This window comes from Notolabrus celidotus, chromosome 6 (genome assembly GCF_009762535.1).
Source record: "Notolabrus celidotus isolate fNotCel1 chromosome 6, fNotCel1.pri, whole genome shotgun sequence".
Taxonomy (NCBI): Eukaryota; Metazoa; Chordata; class Actinopteri; order Labriformes; family Labridae; genus Notolabrus; species Notolabrus celidotus.
Genome location: NC_048277.1, coordinates 26,437,037 through 26,455,854, shown reverse-complemented (window position 1 = coordinate 26,455,854; position 18,818 = coordinate 26,437,037). Strand labels below are relative to the sequence as shown.

The following is an 18,818-nucleotide window of genomic DNA, read 5'->3' as shown; positions in this document are numbered from 1 at the left end:
ATTGATTAGATAGAACTGAGAGAGTCAAACTTAAAAGTAGTTGTATTTTGTTCTTTTCCATGTTTTTGTCTTATCAGGGGTTCCGAAACTTTTCAGCCCGTGACCCCCAAAATATAGGTGCCAAAAACTTGCGACCCCCACAGTCCCTCAAAGTAATTTAATGTGGCTTAATTTAGCTGGTCTGCAGAAAATTACCCTACATATAGGAGGATGTGGGTGTGTTTCCTGTGCTGTTATGAATTAACCTACTGCTACTGATGCTTTAGATAATTAACTGTTCTCTAACCATAAACATAAACATAGGAGTAATCTGACAACAAAGAAAGGCAGAAAACTCATTACACTTTCTATTTTCAAGGTTTTACTGTAAATGTAGCTACTATTGTTGTCAATATTTTTTATTATAATGGGTACAATTTACTATTTTAAGATAACTTCTGACATTCAACTTTTTTATTGCATTTTTTAAGTATTTCTTTGTTCATCACAAGTTAACAAATAATATATCCACGTATTGTATGTCCATGGACACTTTCTCAAAGACTGTCATATCATGTTCATATGTAGCTTTTAGTCATTTTTAATGGTATGGTGATATTTGTAATTTTCTTTTCTTCTCTTTTTTTTTTGTTTGTTTGTTTGTTTGTTTGTGTTTTGGTTTCTCCTCTACCTTCTAATTTTGATTTTATTTTTACTCCATTTTTTCTTTGTTTAATCTTGATCTTTTTAGGGAGCCTTTTTAACATCTGGCAAGGGACTATGGGTGTAAACTAGCCTTTTGGCTAATTCTGGAATATTTACAGAAGTGTTCATTAATATGCATGGTCCTTTTAAATAATAAATACAAATATATATAAGTAATTCAAAACCAACAAAGAGAACAAAATAAAAATAAATACAAAAAAATACCAAAATAGTAATAAAAATAAATAAATAAATAATGATGATTAACAGTTAAAAAAAGAAAGATAAAAATAAGAAAACAAGGTAAATAATAATAAAAAATAATAATAACAATAAATATATTCGATAAATAAAATAAAATAAAAACATTCTGGAAGACATCTCGCGACCCACACTTTGGAAACGCCTGTCTTAGTTAATGTTACACTGAATTGCACTTTATTTTAATGTATTTTGTCATTTTGCACCTCACGAGGACGCCTAGTGGTGTGTTTATGGACACACAAAGGAAGCTGGCTGCTTCATATCCCTGGCAGCCAGCCAGTGAGGCTCCACTCTCATTAAACTGAGTGTACTGCTCCGACTACGGCGGAGAAAATGTCGACATTTCACCAAATCTGAGTGGAATTTTTACAATGTATGTGGACACAAAGGCTGAAGTAGTATTTACTGGACTAAATTATAAGAACTGACAAAACAGAGACGAGCTGCAGGACGCGATGATGAACTCAGGTAAGTGACTGAAAACTTCACTCGTTAAATCTTCTTGTCAAATATTTACAAATGACTACACTATTTTATTCTAACCTTAGACAAAAAAACAAGAAATTAAACTGTGTAATCACTTTGTTGTTTTCTGGGAGCATTTCTGAGAAGTGTGAAGCAACAGATGAAGTTAATGTTGCTGGAGCTAACATGCAGCTCATGGCTCTGTCTGTGTCTCTTTTAAATGCAAATACTAAACGATAAGAGTGTCTGTGAAGGTAAATAACAAGAACATGTTGTTGTGTATTATTTTAATATTCTAGACATACAAGTGGAGCTTCTGCCCTTTAAGTTGCGAGGCTGTATACCTTAGTATTTTCCCTGTAAGTCTGAATCCCCAATTCAAACTTCATTATTGAGTTTTTTTTCACATTGTTATGTTAAAAACAATTTTTTTTATTGATTTTCAACAACTTTAGACATACATTTATAAACATTCAGACACATATCTTCACATATATGTGCATAAATACAATACAGCACACACAAAAATCTCAGGTGCATTAAGAAAGGACATAGAGGACTAAACACATCTTACATCCACACATGTAAAACAAATTAAAAAAATAATATAAAATATATACATATATGTATATACATACATACACATGTACCCACATACACAAACAAATAAAATAAAAGATAAATAAATACAAGGACGTAATGAGTATTTTTAAAATTGTACAGTCTAAAATTGATGCTAGGTGAAGAATATAAAGATGATATGATGAGGGGGGAACAAAAACCCTTTGTCAGCGGAGCAGAGTTTTACTGTTTGTCCGCCACAGGAGATTTTTGGACACTAGTTCAGCCAGATGTACTAGTTTGCGTGACACTTTTCCTGTCCCCCTCCTCCATTTGTCTCCCACTTTTCATCTCCCATCTGCTCCACCTCTCCTCCCTCCGCTGCCTGTTGACTTGGACCATTAGCCGGATTACTGTGCTGTTGCGTTGAGTGGCAAAACAAATGCCTTGTGATATTTGAACCCCCTGAAGAGGGGGTTTAGTGCTTTACAGCAGTTTTACACTAATCTGTCTCTACAACGGGACCAGTTAGTGAGTTAAAGAGTGGACTCTCATTAAGGCAACATCTGCCGGGCTGCTGAAATAGTATCAAATGTACCATCTGGATATTCAAAGTGTGCTTTTTTTCACTGAAGCAGATTAGATCCATATTTTATTCTGCCTGAGCAAGAGCTTCTGTTTAAAAGTGAACTACATTAAATGCATTTCTGTTGCTGTTCTCTCCTCAGGCATGGTCAAACCACCTGTGGCCCCAAAACCAAAGCTGACCCTGCCCCAGAGGCCCGGCCTGTCTCCCGCAACCCCCAGAAAAGACGGCCTTTCGCTCCCGTCACCTGGCACCCAGAGGAAGGTGAAACCAGTACTGGCCCCAAAACCCTGCCTCTCCAAACTCTCCCCTGCTGTGGAATCTAAACCACCCGCTGCAAAGAGCCCACACCAAACATCTGCAAGAGAAACCCCAGTGAGGACTGAGGGTCTTTTGAACTCTCAAAATGGAATACAGCAAGAAATCAAGAAGCCAGATTGGGATTATATTATTCCTATTTGTCTGTGTAGCGAGGAAAACTGCTTGTGCGTTAGAAAAACATCAGTCAACAAAGTGGAGAAGGACGTGACGGTGTTGCAAAAGGGTAAAACTGAAGAAAAACGAAAGCTCCTCACCTCATCTCAAGGTTCTGTGGATAACGGAGGAGAGAAAACAAACAAGTACCACGGGGTAAACGCAAACATTAAACAGCTCAAAGAAGCATTTACTTTGGACAAAAATCTCAACAGAGACGTAAATACAGTGACCCTCAGGCCATCTCTTCCTCACAGAACCTGGAGCGATGAGGCAAACGGTAACGTAATACCTCAAAGTGCAGCTGGGCGAGGACCAGAGGATGATGCTCTTGGCTCTGGGCTAATATCATGTGTGCCCCAGCCCAAAGCAATCATAGCCACCTCTAGGAAGCCCGTCCCTGTCCCTGTACCACGGAAACCAAGGCTGGCTGTGCTGACCCGTCAGGAAAAGGTGGATGAGGAGAGGGAAGAGAGTCCGAGCCAGGAAGGGAGAGATATGAAGGTGTCATCACCGTCGGTCGCTGAACCTGTTGATAACAAGCAGGCAGTTTTTCTGTCTGCAAGAAGAGCCTGCACTGCCCCAGCCCCTCCGCCCAGGAAAAAACCTTTTCTGTCTGCACCTGAGAAAGCACCGACCTCTGCTCCTCAGAAGCCCCCAGAGGATGTGGAGGAGGAAGACCTGGGTTGGGATAGCAGCATCCAGGAGATGGAGGTATCTGTCGACAAAGAGGATGAAGAGGTGGAGACGGAGAAGGAAGACATGCACGATGAGGTGGCAGACTACACTCATAGTTCGCTCCATCAGGCAGTGCTCAGCCGCTCTTTGACCATCAGTGTTTCAGCAGAGGATGTAACATCCAAAGTGGCTCCAAAGAAGCCAAAGAGACACAGCAGCCCGATGGCATGGATGCATAAGAAGGAATCCTCGGAAGAAAAAGTAGATGAGGATGAGACAAGGCTGATGCATCCTCTACGGGATCCTGGTTTGAAGGCGAGATTAGCGAGGGAGCTTCCTCCAACTCCAGTCGAGGAAACGACCAGAAAGCTGAGATCTCAAACCATCAAACCTGCTCGGTCCAGCCTGGGCAAACAGAGAGCCAAGTCATTCACTTCTGCTGACCTCCCCCGCTCAGATGGACAAAAGAGGAACTCTTTCAGGAAACTGCTGGACTTGAAGCTCTCAGTGAAGAAGCTGATAGTAAAGAGAGGCCAGAGCCCTACTGAACAAAGCGTGGATATAGACCAAGAGAGCTTCCATGAGCATCATAGTGCTGAACGTAAATACTCCTGCCCGCTGATCGGAGTGGAGCAATGTGTGGACGGAGATGAGTTTTCTCCTGGAGCAGAACCAGGGGTTTACTATGAGAATGTGTCACACTATGAGGAGATACCAGACTACATGAATGTGGAAACGGCAGGGACATCTCCTCGGGCCTCTTTGGCTCAGACTACAGCAGCCTGGCAGGGCTCTATGTACAGTGACGAGGGCATTTATGAGGAGCAGGAGCCATACATGTCCTTTGAGAGAGACACAGGAGAGCAACAGTGTCTGAAAACAGCAGAATATGAGAGGTACATAAGGATGGCTTCATTTCTATCCGTGTTATTTCTCCCAGTAGTTAACTTGTCTGAGATAACATCTGACATCAGGAGGCTGCTGTTGTTTATAAAGATCAGTCTAATTACAGAGAGCGAGTGAGATCACAGGCGAGTCACATTGTGTCTTTTGTTTCAGATTCCAGTCAGGGGAGTTTGACGAGTACGGTTGCTCGCGTGCTTGCAGAATTACTCAGGTGTTGATGGTTTATAGGTCGACTTAAAGTTTTGATTACGCCTGAAACATTTTAAATACATACTTGAAGTTGTATTGATTTTATTAATTGAGGCAACACTTACAATGTACAACCTTTGACACAGAAGGAAAGAGTGTGAAGGCATGACTCCTGGCAGCTTTTGTGAGACTAAATGGGCACTTTAATGTCTGAGTGTTTGAATTTCAAACAATTAGTTCATTCAGTGTGTCAAAACAGAACCCACATGTTTTGAAACCTATCTCTCGTATCAGTAAGACACAAATCTCTGGTGTTATTGAGCCATGTAGAAATTTGGGGGTTTTTTTGCTCTGGAAATTTTTTAACACTTTATTTATACATTTTCCTTTTTGTCAATACAGTAGCAGTGTCAAAACATACCCCTGAGTAAGTGGTCACATAAAACAAATTAAACAAAATAAAACAATAATAAAAAGAAAGAAAGAAAATGAATGAAGAAATAAATAGATAAAATTTTAAAAAATTTAAAAACACGACAAATTTCAGCTGTTATGTACTAACGATATACATAAATTCAACTTTTTTGAGATGTCTTTTTCTCAAACTTGTGCCTAAACTTACATTTCAGGTGGAATAAAGAATCCATTCTTTCCAATGAGAGAAGAAAAAGTATTCTAAGCAAGCAATACATCCATCCAGACACCATGTTTCCATTACTCTGAATTAGAGCCTTGTTGAAACAGCAGCTGTCCAAAATTACTTGGCAATCGTTCCGCGTTACTAATATTATTATGTGTTCATTTATTTTCATCAAAACCCTTTAATTCAGGCGCTAAAAACCTCTTGGTGCCATATGATTTGAATTGGATTTGATCATATAGTCTGATGACAGATCAATCTTTTAATCTATAGTTTTCTATCCTCTCAGATTTGTCTGGTACACAAGCTGCTTCAAGTACAGCTGAGCAGACAGCAGCACTGGGATTAGTTGAAATTGTGTGATGATGGTCTTTTTTCTTTATACAAGTGATTTTGCTCAATAATTTGGTGTACAACTCTCACAAAGTGCAGATAAGAAAAGGTCACGTTTCATCCCTCCAAGGGTTTAGTATACCAGACACTTTATAGGTAAATGGTGACTTTTTTTGCCCTCTAAAATCAGACTGTGCTTCAAATATTCACATGGTAGTGTCAGCAGTTTGAATTGAGAGATTTTGCCACCAGAGGACTCCTCATTTTAATCAGTCAGGTTTGTCAGTGATGCAGAGTTAGAGAGACTTTAGTCTTCTAGAGAAGACTCGAAGCCCAACATTACAATAATAGAACATTCCTGCATTTACAGATGTAAAGCTGGTCTTAGGATGCTGTGAAATATTAATATAATGTTTGAACCAATCCAGTCTTGAGAGAAAAATCACTTAGCTGCTTAAACTGCACAATTAAACGGAAACCTTTAATCTTGGATAACTTTTCAGTTTTCTTTTTATACTGAGAACTTGTGTTGGTTTGTTTTTGATTGACCGGTGAGCAGAAGTCAGTAGGAAAGAAAAAAAAAAGAGCTTACAGTTTGTGTAATGCATACTAGCACAGCTTAGCACTTCACCCCCTCTTTGGTTCTAACTGTGCAGCCATCACATGTTTAAAACACGCTGAGCGGCTCACAGAGGACTACCACTGTTAATGGAAACAGCTACATACTACATGCCGCAGTGTGTCAGACCCACAGACTCCAGATTATTGGGATTGTGTCTGAGTGTTGGTCGCGTTTTGTGAGCTGCGGGTTTGTTTGGGGAGGTTCTGTTTGTTTCACATGTGGAGCTCCCTGTGGGAATTGTGGCATTTTAGCTATGTAGTTTCCCTCTGATGCAGTTCTCTTTAAACTGGTCATCTCTACACCGTCTAAAGCTGCATTATGAAACTAACAAAGTGTGTGACAGTCAGTGCTTTGTGGCTGCTCTTCTCTTTCTGTTTTACATGGCAGCGTTTAGCCAAAGTGCTGTTCTCTGACCTGAGAAAGGCAGCTGAATCCAATGCCAGATTTACCCATCAGAGTTGATGATTATCATTTAATGTTTTTTTTCCGGTTGTGTCATGTGCTCCTTTTTCCTGTGTTCTTTTCTTTATGATTTGATGAAATCAGGAAATGTTTGAGAACCCTTCCATCAGTGTTTCTCCTGTCAGAAAGAAACTCACCATGAGATTATATGCTGACAGAGATATAACCACATCTTCTTTCATTCTTGTTTTGTACATAACATCCTCACTGCTCTATACCAATCCTCAGCATGCGCCTGCAGCTGCCTGTGTGTATCAGAAACACCTGCACAGCGCGCTCATGCCCCTGCATCTGCTTCCATCTTTCCTGACCCCTAAAATCCTGTCTTGTTTCAAAAGCTCTGTTGATGAGGACGTGAACCCCCTGGATGAAGGCCCATCAGATGAGGACATCTTGGCCAACACTTCAGATGAAGAGGACGAGGAAGACAGCAGCTCTGTCTCAAGTAAAGGAGACCCAGAGCAGCCAGGGGAGAACACGGTGAGGAGGAAACACAGAACTTTTTGTCCTTTTGACACCTTGTTAGCTGCACCTGTATTTATTATGATGCACAGCAGGTCTCTTCTGAGTGTACTTTTGTTGTGACCTTCACAGTGATTTATTACAGGGCTTTGTAAATCTGTGTTTTTGAACTTTTGTTAGGCCCAGAGTGGACAGAAGAAGAGCAAGATTCAGCACATCGCCACAGAGATAATGAGCTCTGAGAGTGTGTAAGAGTCCTTATTTGTCTTTCTTTTAAATGTAGGATCAATAAAATCATCAGAAAATATATTTGATTTGTTTTCATCATTAGGAGTTAAGCTGTTGACATAGTTTTGTATGAAAGGATTTTTTTTATGAGTAGAGAAGAAACGTGAATCAGCAGGAGCATCTTTCATATGACATGATTATTATTTAAGCCCTCACCGTCTTTTATATTGTATTATGTTTTTACATTATATTGAACAGGAATCAAATCTTCTTTTACTAGTATTTTTTTGCTCTTCATAAGTTGTATTTGTGGTTGCTAGTTCCGTTTGTTGTGGTGGGTTATATGATACATCAAGCTGCATTGAGCTTTCTTCTTTCTGCTATTGCCCAAGGCGAATTTCCCCTCAGGGACAACCAAGTAAATCTCTTGCAGTTTAATCTAATCTGATTCCAGAGACATGGTTCTTATAAGTCTGTATAATCCACATAAAACTATAAATATGGACTCATTGAAACTAGTCTTTCAACTTAAAAGCACTGCCAGAGCCATAAGCTGCATGTTAGCTTTAGCTCATTATGATTCATATGGACTATTTATCAGGCAACTAAACTCGTAATATGTAGCACAAAGGGCAGCGTTGTTAGGTACACATTTAGCTGGTGTTTTCTTTATAATTTTCCTATTTGTATGCTGAGGAAACATGAGATTTCTGTTAAAACACACTGCTGAGAAAACGTGTGTTGCGTTCTGGCACTTGTGGTGTAGTGACTCTTTTTGTACTCTGTAAATTATGCTGTATTCACATATGCACCAAATTCATGAAAATGTCCCAACATTTTTAAAGTGGGTTGCATACGTGAATGCAAACAGCCAAACTTTTCATCCCGCCTCTACCTGAAATTCTTCCTGCGAGTCCTTTTTTTAAAAGTCCAGTGTACTGTTGGGGTGGGCTGGTGTGAGAATGCAGCAGGAAATATTCCAGAAAATTTGCTGAGAGCGATGACGGCAGGGGTGATGATGTTTATCATGCAGTATCATGCAACAAGGAGGAGGGATCATTTTCAAGACACGAACAGCAAAGATGTCTAGCATCGACGTAAATGCAAAAACTGACATCATAGCTAAAGCCTTTGGTCCTTTTTCTGAAATGTTTCGGCATATGTGAAAGAGACCTGACTCAAACAGTGACAGCATCTTATAACTTTTCTCATTCTTTGTTTTTCCCAGGTTTGTTGATGTCCTGAAGTTACTTCATATTGTAAGTACCCTCACACGTCAACCTTTGCTTCACACGGTCAAAAAACACAGCTCATTGTTTTCTGTGAAAGAGCAGAAGCTGTTGTTATTCTGTGTAATTTTTATCTGGGTCTGGTCTACTGCTTCACCCACATTCTCCATATGTGTTTCATTAAGCTAGGAGCAACCGCGACACACCCTGTGTGTAGACCCAACTCCCCTCAGTCTCGTCCGCAACACTCACATTCTTCACGGTTTTCCCCTCAGACTTTTAACAGTACAGTGAAGGCAACACCAAAGTTTTCTGGAGTCATGTTGTCTCCTAATGTTTCTTATTTCTGTCAGTTGTTACTGAGACAAATCAAAACCACCAAATTATATGAAGTTCTAGTTTGTTTGCTGCAGAAAACACACCCTGTGGTTACAGGTGTTTGTGTCTTTTTATCAGATCATTGTCACCCTAATCCATGCATTATTCTCCTTAAATACTGCAAAGTGAAACCATCTACTCTCAGATTTTCTTTATGTGCTGTTAAATGTACAGAACATCAAAAGATAAAGGAGTACAACCCCATGAAGAAGTTGTCAAAATCTTGGTTCTCATAGATAATGAGCAAAAACAACTCAGGAGAAAAGGAATTTCGATTCTATCACAACTACAAACAGCCCCATGTTGGGAAATGTTTGTTCAGAGTTTAAAAAAGAGAAACATTTCAAGATACTGACACCAAAGAGAGGAAGAGGAAGAGGATCCACATGTTAAATGGACATGTACAAAGGGGGATAAAAATTACTGATTAACATCAAGTTTACGTGATGTGTTGTTTGTCAGCCTCAGAAGGCAGCAGTGTTGACAGCAGTTCTGAATGGCTGAAACTCAAAGCAGGGAAAAGATGACCATCATTGAAAGGGAGGAGACTCATAATTGTTTAAACAGGGACATAACAGCACATGGTACCTCCAGACTTTTCTGGAACACTGTTTCTGTGTGGCACTCAGTTACACGAATGATAAGTGCCGAGCCTCAGAGCTTGAGATTGCGAGGATGAACCCTGTGTCTCTCCTTTCAAATCTTGCAGTGTTGAGATGAAGTGATATGCAATTAGCAGATTTGTAGTTTCAGAAAGTTAGAGAGTCTCTGTGAAGATTATTTTGTAAAACAGCTTTAAAGGAGCATTCTGCAAGACTTTGTGGGCTCTTGCAATGAATTTCTGGATCAAATAGCTCACCTCCCAAAGTACCTTTCACAAACATGTAGGAGGACCTTTAATGGCTGAAAAACTGCCAAAAGCTGTGATAAGCCCTCTTGAGAGCCGGCTTATGTTTGTCCATTCAGGGCTACTGACAAAACGTGGTGGATCCCATGGGCCAGGCATGCTCCCGATGTAAATAGAAACGGCTTATTTCAAGGTGACAAAAACAACATTTTTAGACACATTTCTACTGATAACGCTAGCTATAGATTGCCCAATCTTATAATCTAGATCTATTCAAGTGTTTCTCACCAAACTTGTGTATCTAAAGACTGAAAAATGTCTCTAATGCATTTATAGGATTCCTCATTAAGCATTCACTCAGCCATGGACGGGAGTGTGTACCGTATCAGATACTTTTGTCCTCTAGCAAATGCTCAAAATGAGTAAAACTGGCATCAACTAACGACAAAGCTGCTCTATAGAGCGAGAGTGCTTACAGAGGGCAAAAACTCTCCACATTATCTTTACATAACAGTCCGTCTGCTCCTGTGTGAACCTGTGTTCACAGTGCTGGTGGGAATCTGTTGTCTCAAAGATAAAGCTCTTTGCATCGACTGTAATTTTCCGCTTCTTAATTTTCTTCACAAACGAGGATAATTACAGTCGTATGTGCAGATGTCTAAAGAGAAAAGGTCATAAACAGAAGATTGTAGTAGGACTGAGTCATCAGCAGTGACTCCTCACTCTGGAGCTCCTACAGGAAGTGCTCACGTCTCTGTAGAGTTGAGAGGAATCAGGCCTTGTAACTAGTAAGGTGACTTATACTGTGTTCATCTCTCCCGGGCGCTCAGCCAGCTTTTTACACAGTGATGTTTGATCAAAAACAACATGCAATGTATTGTGTGGTTTTCTCTCTCTTATCAGTGTGGCCATGTTTTTGTTTTGAGCTGTTATTCTTTTTCTTCTCAATTCGCCAAATCTCGACTGTCCAGCCACTGAAAGATTAACCAGCTTTGCTTTCTGGCGTGATGAAAAAGTTTTGTTTTGTTGATTTTATCATCTTTCAGAAATGAAGGGGCCAAGAGAATATTCTTCATTCACAGAGAGAGATACGTTTTCTCTGAATGAAAATCTAAAGTGAGGCACACAGATCTGTGTCGGGCTTGTTTCTAATAGTACCCTCTTCGCTCCAGATACCAACATAAAAACAGTTTTCACTTCCTGTTGTTGAATCAGTCATGCCTCCAGTGTTATCTTTTCTTATCTCATGAGTTCTCCTTATTTTCTTCCTTTTTAACCCCTTTCCACCGTGACTTTCCTTAACAGTCAGCAGTTGTGGTAGGAAGAGATCACACATGTAAACCACAGGAGCCCTGTACACGGTGCTGAGTCTGTGAGCAGCTAAATTTGCCATGTGTCCCCATAACCCCCCCCACAAAAAATCCACATCATCAAAAAAGTGAAGCAGAACCAGCCTCCTTTAGCTCTGAGCTCTGCTGTTTCAGCCCTGATTCACAGTATACTGGAAATTTAAGAATGCCTAATGTGAGTCAGATGTGTGTGTCAGCAGTTTTTTCTTCCTTATCTTTTTTGTTAAGCCTCCAGCGCCTGTCTCATTCATAGTTTTTGGGACCATCTTGCATGATTTGCATAGTGGACAATTTTGGAAGCTTGTATTTTTTTGGAGTTCATTAAGATGCAATACTGGGCCTGTTATTCTCTGAAAGAGAACAAATTCAACCAGACACTGTTGAGCAAACACTACATTTTTTACACGAGGAGTTTCCTGTTTGTCCACCTGACTTTATCAGTCTTTGCATCTGACCCACAGGACTTTCGTGACGCGGTGTCCAGAGCGTCTCAACAGAGTGGGAAGGCCGTGATTGAGGAGCGGCTTATTAACCAGATCCTGTACTACCTTCCACAGCTATACGAGCTCAACCAGGACCTGCTCAGAGAGCTGCAGGAGAGAGTCGCCAAATGGTAGAGTTATTACAATGATAGAGCATTTATACACCGTGGCTATGTAGACAAAGAAATGTATGAATAAGGACTTATTTGCCTTCTTTTCCTGGAGCTGTTTTTCACTGATGCTGCCAGATGCCTCAGCTCAATGACTAATCTAAGATCTTATAGTTCAAAAGGATATTTGAGATGACGTGGAAGGTACTTTCCTGAACTTGCATGACCAAACAGACATTTTATCTGAGGTTTAAGAGGACAAACTTGCACAGATCTCTCTCCTCAACCTTTTCCATCATGTCCTCCATCCTCATTACACTCTTAGGATGAAATACACCAAAATGTGTGCCATCTCTCATCCCACAGAATTAGTGTTTGTCTTCACTGCTGCTCTTGTGGCGGATCTGGAGACAGTCTTGTGGAAAGTCTTGCTTTATGAGTGGAGGCTTTTATAGTAGCGTGTTAACACCCAATGTTGTGGACTGAAGTATTAAACAGACACGTATGGGTATACTTCCCGGTTGTCAACACACTTGTGTCTACATACTTCTGGTGTTGTAGTATGTAACTAATTAAAACCACATTCCTGCAGACATTGAACCAGTCTACTTAATCATGTATGTTGTGTAACGTAGCTGCATAGTACACTATGATCAGAGGACAGTGTTAATCCAGAGGGGAGAGTTTGTTATTTTTCTATCTTAATTTGTAGATTATGATTACTGATTTAAATTACGTTTACTCATAACTCACACCTTATAGTGACTGGAAAAGCCACCAAAACATATCACTGCCACCAGTCTGTCTCCTTTTTTCTCAACGCTACACTCTTAACTGGCTACTGTCTCCTGAATCAGTCCAAAATGATTATTAGAAATGACGCCCGCTAAAATATATGAATTATTAACATGTGTCCTCTCATATTGATGTCTATTTTATCTTATTCTGCTTCTCTCTTTGTGCAAGGGATGAGAATGCCAAGCTGGCAGACATTTTCCTGAAGAAAGGGCCCTATCTGAAGATGTACTCCACGTACATCCGTGAGTTCGACAAGAATGTGGCCTTACTGGAAGAGCAGAGTAAGAAGAACCAAGCATTTGGCGCAGTGGTACGGGAATTTGAGGTAAAGAGGCTCGCTCAACCTGTTTTCATTGTCTGAAAGCGTTCGTCAGTGAAGTTGTTTATGAATGAGTTTGTGAGTTTGTTTTATAAATTGGGTCACTTTTAAGTCACGTTCTTTTTTTTCCTCCCAGACCAGTCCACGCTGTGCTAACTTGGCTCTGAAGCATTACCTCCTGAAGCCTGTTCAGAGGATTCCTCAGTATCAGCTGCTGCTCACAGGTACAGCAGCAAAAGAGTCTTTTTTCAGCATTATATTATTGTATCTGTATGACAAAATCTAGCTTTCTTTACCTCACTTGTAATATGGGTTCTTATACTCTGCTTGTAACTCTGATGCTTTATCTGAGGCGTCATGCTGCCTTCTGGTGTCCATAAAACAACCAAACATAGTTGGGAATGTCTGTCTTGCCTCCTCAGTCCTCATATAATAAGATTTTTTGAAGTGCAGCCCACATCAGATTTGGTGACATAACAGGAGCTTTAACATGAAGGAGCTTAGTGTTTCATGAGTCTAATACATCAGCGTCAATCCCTCATTACCAAAATGTGAAGAATGTTCCTGGTGTCACCCTTGTGTAATTGTATTATGTAAGCACCTGCAGACCTTGTTATCCAGGATTTTAATTCCAGATTACGTACATACCAGGAATCCACTACATAACACTGAGCCCCTGTAACCCAATGTACACAGTAGTCTTCACTTGCTTGGGTGGACCGCTGACCCCAACTCTTACATGTTTGTCATTGTGCTCCAGATTATCTGAAGAATCTGTCCGAAGACTCCGGCGATTACAAAGACACACAAGGTAATGCCTAATAAAAATGTATGCTGTACACTCACCTGAGGGCATTAGTCAAATAAAAACAATATCATAACTGTGTGCATGTTTTACATTTTATCCTCTTAGCTGCTCTTGGGATTGTGAAGGAAGTGGCCAATCATGCAAATGATATCATGAAACAAGGGGTGAGAGCCGACAACAATTCTGTCAACGTTTTTATAAAAGGCTTCATGTGTGTTGATCATGTTTACTCTTTACACATCAGGATAACTTCCAGAAGCTGATCCAGGTGCAGTGCAGTATGAACGGACACCATGAGATAGTTCAGCCAGGGCGGGTAAGGCTGGAGAGATTTTGCTACAGCTTCATATTTTTTACTGTTTTATTTGCTCTCTCTATAAAACAAATTCACATGATTTTTCAGGTATCTTTGAAGGTGTCTTTGCTCTATTTTAAATTAAATACAGGGTTTAAATTATTTGCAAAACATCAGAATCTATTTTGTCAACATTTTACTTAGCAACTATTCTAGAATTGGGGTTGCACATTTGCATTTATTATTACTATCATGCAAATTCATATTTTACTGTAGGATATAAGTATTGCATTATTTAAAGAAACTTTGCCACTATGCTCATTAAAATACTCAAGTTGCACCACACACAATTTAATGTGTTTTATGACATTTTTATGTTTCAGATCTTTCTTAAAGAGGGTGTCCTGAAGAAACTGTCCAGGAAGGTCATGCAGCCCAGAATGTTCTTCCTGGTACAACAAATCTCTCTCTCTTCTTCCTTTTCATTTCACTCTCACTCTTATAGAACAAAGTCTTAGTCCCAAATGTGTTCTGTAAAGTTTTGATTAGGATGGGATGCACTTTACAACAAATGCTACCCTGTCAAATTTTTGGTGAAGGCTTACAGCAAATTGAGCATATATGCGCTAATTTCTTTTGACATTATTTATGTGATAATCTGACTCCATGCTCCCTTGATGAATACTAGAAAAGACAGAACAGACAGAAAAGAAATGATCTCTCTCCATCTTTTCTGCCCCAGTTTAACGACACCTTGCTGTACACCACTCCAGTTCAATCGGGACAGTACAAGTTCAACAACATGTTGTCTCTGGCTGGGATGAAGGTGAGCAACTTTGAAGCCATCTTTTAAATATATATTACCACATTTTCCATTCTACCACCCCCGCTTACAATGAAAATAATTACAGGTTAGCAAACCAAACCAGGAGGCCTATCAGAACGAGCTGAACATAGAGAGTGTGGAGCGCTCCTTTATCCTCTCAGCGAGGTAATGATCAGAAACAGAAGATATCTCCTGGTGCTTTAAGAACATGTGTTGTTTTATAAAACACTTCTGAACAGTCTTAACAGTGTGTAGGTTTGTGAGAACTGTGTAGGTGTGTTTAAACACCTTGTTTCTTTCTACAGTTCAGCCACAGAGCGTGATGGATGGCTTGAAGCCATTTCAACAGCCATCACCGACTACACCAGGAAGAAGATCAGTTTTATATCTGGCAAGCCTCCAGAGGAGGTAAAATAACCTCACACATTTCCTGTTTTTGGTGTGCTAGGCTCTCTTGTTGTGTTGAATACAAACAAATCTGTTTTTAAAGCACATGCTGGAACTGTGGGGGTTGATCCATTTTTTCCCCCTTTGATATCCAGATGGAGCTGAGGGACTATGATGATGGTGCTCTGTTGGGATCCAAAGCTCCCATATGGATCCCTGACCCCCGGACCACTATGTGTATGATCTGCACCTGTGAGTTCACCCTCACATGGAGGCGACATCACTGCAGAGCCTGCGGGAAGGTAAGGTGACAGGTTTGGTAAAAAAAAAAGGTCCCACTCTTCCAAATAAGATGACTTTTAAAACTGTACTCAAATAAACAGCTTTTCTTATCAAGGCAGAGCAACTCTATAAAGTTGTTCTACAATGTACTGAGAGAGTATGGTGCTGGAGGTACAATTCACTTGAGACGGACGTGGGAGAGAGAACTTAGAGTGGATATTACAGATGACCATTGGGATGATGTCTGGCAAAGTGTGAGAACTTTGCGTGTGTGCAATAGAGTTAAATCTATCCAGTTTAAGATACTACACAGGGCTCATGTGTCCCCTTCACTTCGTCATAAATTCAATGCTGCTTGTTCCCCCCTTTGCCTGAAGTGTAAAACAGAAGTAGCTACTCTAACTCACTGCCTCTGGTCTTGCTGGAAAATACAAAGATTCTGGCACCTCATAGGTCAAGATTAATATCTTAGCCACTAATCTAGAAAACGACCCGTTATGTATGTTCCTTGGAACATGAAATCGAAATGTTACTAACAAATATAAAATACATCTTTATAATATGTTAACATTTTGTGCAAGGAAGTGCATACTCTTGAACTGGATAACAGACAAAGTCCCTAATAAAACACAGTGGCATAAATTAATCCTTGAATTTGTCTCTCTTGACTACTTAACGTGTGTGTTGCATTCTAAAGACTATGTATTTCATAACACTCGGGAGCCCTTTATGTCCTATATTGGAGTGAACGTTTCTTCTCTTCTTGTTAGGGGGTTTGTGTAGGACTACATATGTACATATGTTTGTAGGATCATGTCATACCCAGGTCCCCTCTCAAATGTCAGTTTTTTGCTGGATTTGTGAACCGAGTATTTTCTTTAATTTTTGTTCGTCCTTTTGTTTGTTTTAAGGGAGCTGTCCCTGTGTTGTTTGTTTTTGAAAGAAAAAGTAAAATCAATAAACATATCTCTATATGAAAAAAACTGTACTCAAAAGCTCCTGTCAGGGATTTTTTGCTGGTTATGAAACAGACTGAAGTTATATTCATGTCTCTTTATGACCTCAAAAAGCAAACTAAAAAGGGACTGTTTCTATGTAGTCATTTTAGATGTCTGAAACCACTGGTGGCAGGTGTTAGACCAGCATGTGAATAACTGCATGCCGCTGATACAGCACTTTTCACATCCCATGGCATATTCATAGAGAACAGGTTGAGATTTTTAGGTCAAAAAACACTAACAGCAAAACCACAGGAGACTCCAAAATTCTCACAAACTGAAAATTCCTCACATTAGCTTTAAAGTAGGGTAGATTAAAGACCATCAAGGGCTGCAAACAATCACTGTTGTAAAAGAAGTAAATTATAATTCTATTCTCTATCATCCCACCAGGTGGTGTGCCAGTCCTGTTCCTCCAACAAGCACTGTCTCGAATACTTGAAGAACCAGCTGGCACGAGTGTGTGATCAGTGTTTCCTTGCTCTTCAGGAGCAGAAAAGTAAGTCAGTCTTCCTTCAAACATTGTTCTAACTGGTCACCCTCGTATTATTTAGGTTTAGCATGCATAAAAAATAAGAATACATTTGACACAGACTCACCTTGTATTTTAAGTATTAAAATTCCTGTTACACATTTCTGTTACTCAGGTGAGCAAGCCCTGTCAGCAGCTTGTTCCCCTGGAAGCAGAGCAACCTTTACCTTCAGCAGAAAGCAGAAAAAGATACCTGCAGCCCTCAAAGAGGTGACTAATGCTTTGTTTGGCTCGGAAGCTGTGTTGGTGATAATGACGTATCTAATAAGACTGGGTTTACTGTTTTCAGGTGTCTGCGAACACAGACTCATCCATGAGTGGGTATCTGCAGAGGTCAAAGGGCAATAAGAAACAGGCTAAGAGGCTGTGGTTTGTTATCAAAGACAAGGTCCTGTACACATATGCTGCGAGTGAGGTAAAGGTTACTTTGTGTTAAAGTAAAGACCAGTGTTGTGTAACATTTGAACAAACAGAAGTGTATTTCATGTCCTTTTAACAGCTCTCTTCTTTTGTGTCTTCATTCAGGATGTTGCAGCTTTAGAGAGTCAGCCCCTGTTAGGATTTCTGTTGAAAGATGATTCATCACAGAAGTTGCAGTTTAAGCTTTACCACAAAAACACACTCTATTACATTTTTAAAGCTGATGACGTCCAAACAGCACAGAGGTATGGAATACAAAGAGGTTTATTGCACTTAAACACTTAAACACAGATTTATGCACATATTTATGACATCTTTTTTTTCTACACAGATGGATCGACAGATTTAAAGAAGCCACTGTGCTCTGATGTCAATCTGCAGTGTGTGGAGCTGTTGAACACACTATTTATCCCCGGCTCTGAAAATGTTTTACCTCAGTGCTCTCTGAATTCTGAACAAAGCATCAGGTGACACATAAGTTGCACTGTAATAACACCCAAATGTATAATTATATATATTTTATGAGCATAAAGATGTAACTTTCTACATTTTATCAAGAGCCCTCATGTGAAGGTCAGAATTACCTGATGTTTTGTATGTTTACATCAAATCTTTTCAAATATTTTTTTTTGCTAAACCCCCAAAATAGTCTGTACTCATTGTAGATTTAGTTTTTGTCACATTTTATTTTGTTTTACAGTGACCTTAAATTTTATTAAGCACATATTATAGGGTTAAACAAAATAGTTTTTAAGAGTGTAAAAGACATCATAGGTGTTTGATGTTGATTGAGATAATTCCTTGATTTAATGCTTGAGGCTGGCTGTAGATAACAATGTGCACTCATGATGTTTGTTTAAGTCTTCACATTTAATTTAGCAGTTCAATGACTCTAACCAAGAGATTTAATGGTGTTTCAGGGAATTTTCCATTTGAACCAAACTTTACTCTTATTTTTTGCACTTAAGTAACTTAAATTGCTGTTGATGGATTGTCACAACATACATCATCTGTAAATATAAATCACTGTAAATGCTGTTTAGTAAGTTTCCATGAATGTCAGTTTTACTGTTTAACTTTAATCACCGAAATAAATGTTTGTTATACTCTGCTCGTTGTTTTGTTTGGCTTTACAAATATGATAAACCAATATTAGTGTTGCACAAAAAGTGGAAAAGCACTTACTAGATGCAAAAGAGTGTAT

The 18,818-nt window shown here is 39.6% G+C and overlaps 1 protein-coding gene across 1 annotated transcript; it reads left to right on the top strand.

Annotated features, from left to right (window-relative positions):
• The first annotated feature begins 1,194 nt into the window (after positions 1-1,194).
• Positions 1,195-18,725, top strand: LOC117814868 (FYVE, RhoGEF and PH domain-containing protein 6-like). Its single transcript, XM_034686418.1, has 21 exons — positions 1,195-1,416; positions 2,703-4,608; positions 7,203-7,344; positions 7,507-7,574; positions 8,783-8,813; positions 11,819-11,970; positions 12,916-13,072; positions 13,203-13,290; positions 13,827-13,877; positions 13,980-14,038; positions 14,119-14,190; positions 14,553-14,621; positions 14,912-14,995; positions 15,081-15,160; positions 15,301-15,403; positions 15,538-15,684; positions 17,056-17,161; positions 17,310-17,404; positions 17,484-17,609; positions 17,720-17,859; positions 17,946-18,725. Exons 1-21 carry the CDS (start codon positions 1,404-1,406, stop codon positions 17,980-17,982), a joined length of 3,726 nt encoding a protein of 1,241 aa, XP_034542309.1. The 5' UTR covers positions 1,195-1,403; the 3' UTR covers positions 17,983-18,725.
• The last annotated feature ends 93 nt before the right edge of the window (positions 18,726-18,818 follow it).

Bases quoted from the DNA above. Each gene is read 5' to 3' on its own strand.
- LOC117814868 (XM_034686418.1), top strand. The intron at 4,609-7,202 runs GTACATAAGGAT...TTGTTTCAAAAG, and splicing joins AAAACAGCAGAATATGAGAG to CTCTGTTGATGAGGACGTGA. The intron at 11,971-12,915 runs GTAGAGTTATTA...TCTTTGTGCAAG, and splicing joins CAGGAGAGAGTCGCCAAATG to GGATGAGAATGCCAAGCTGG.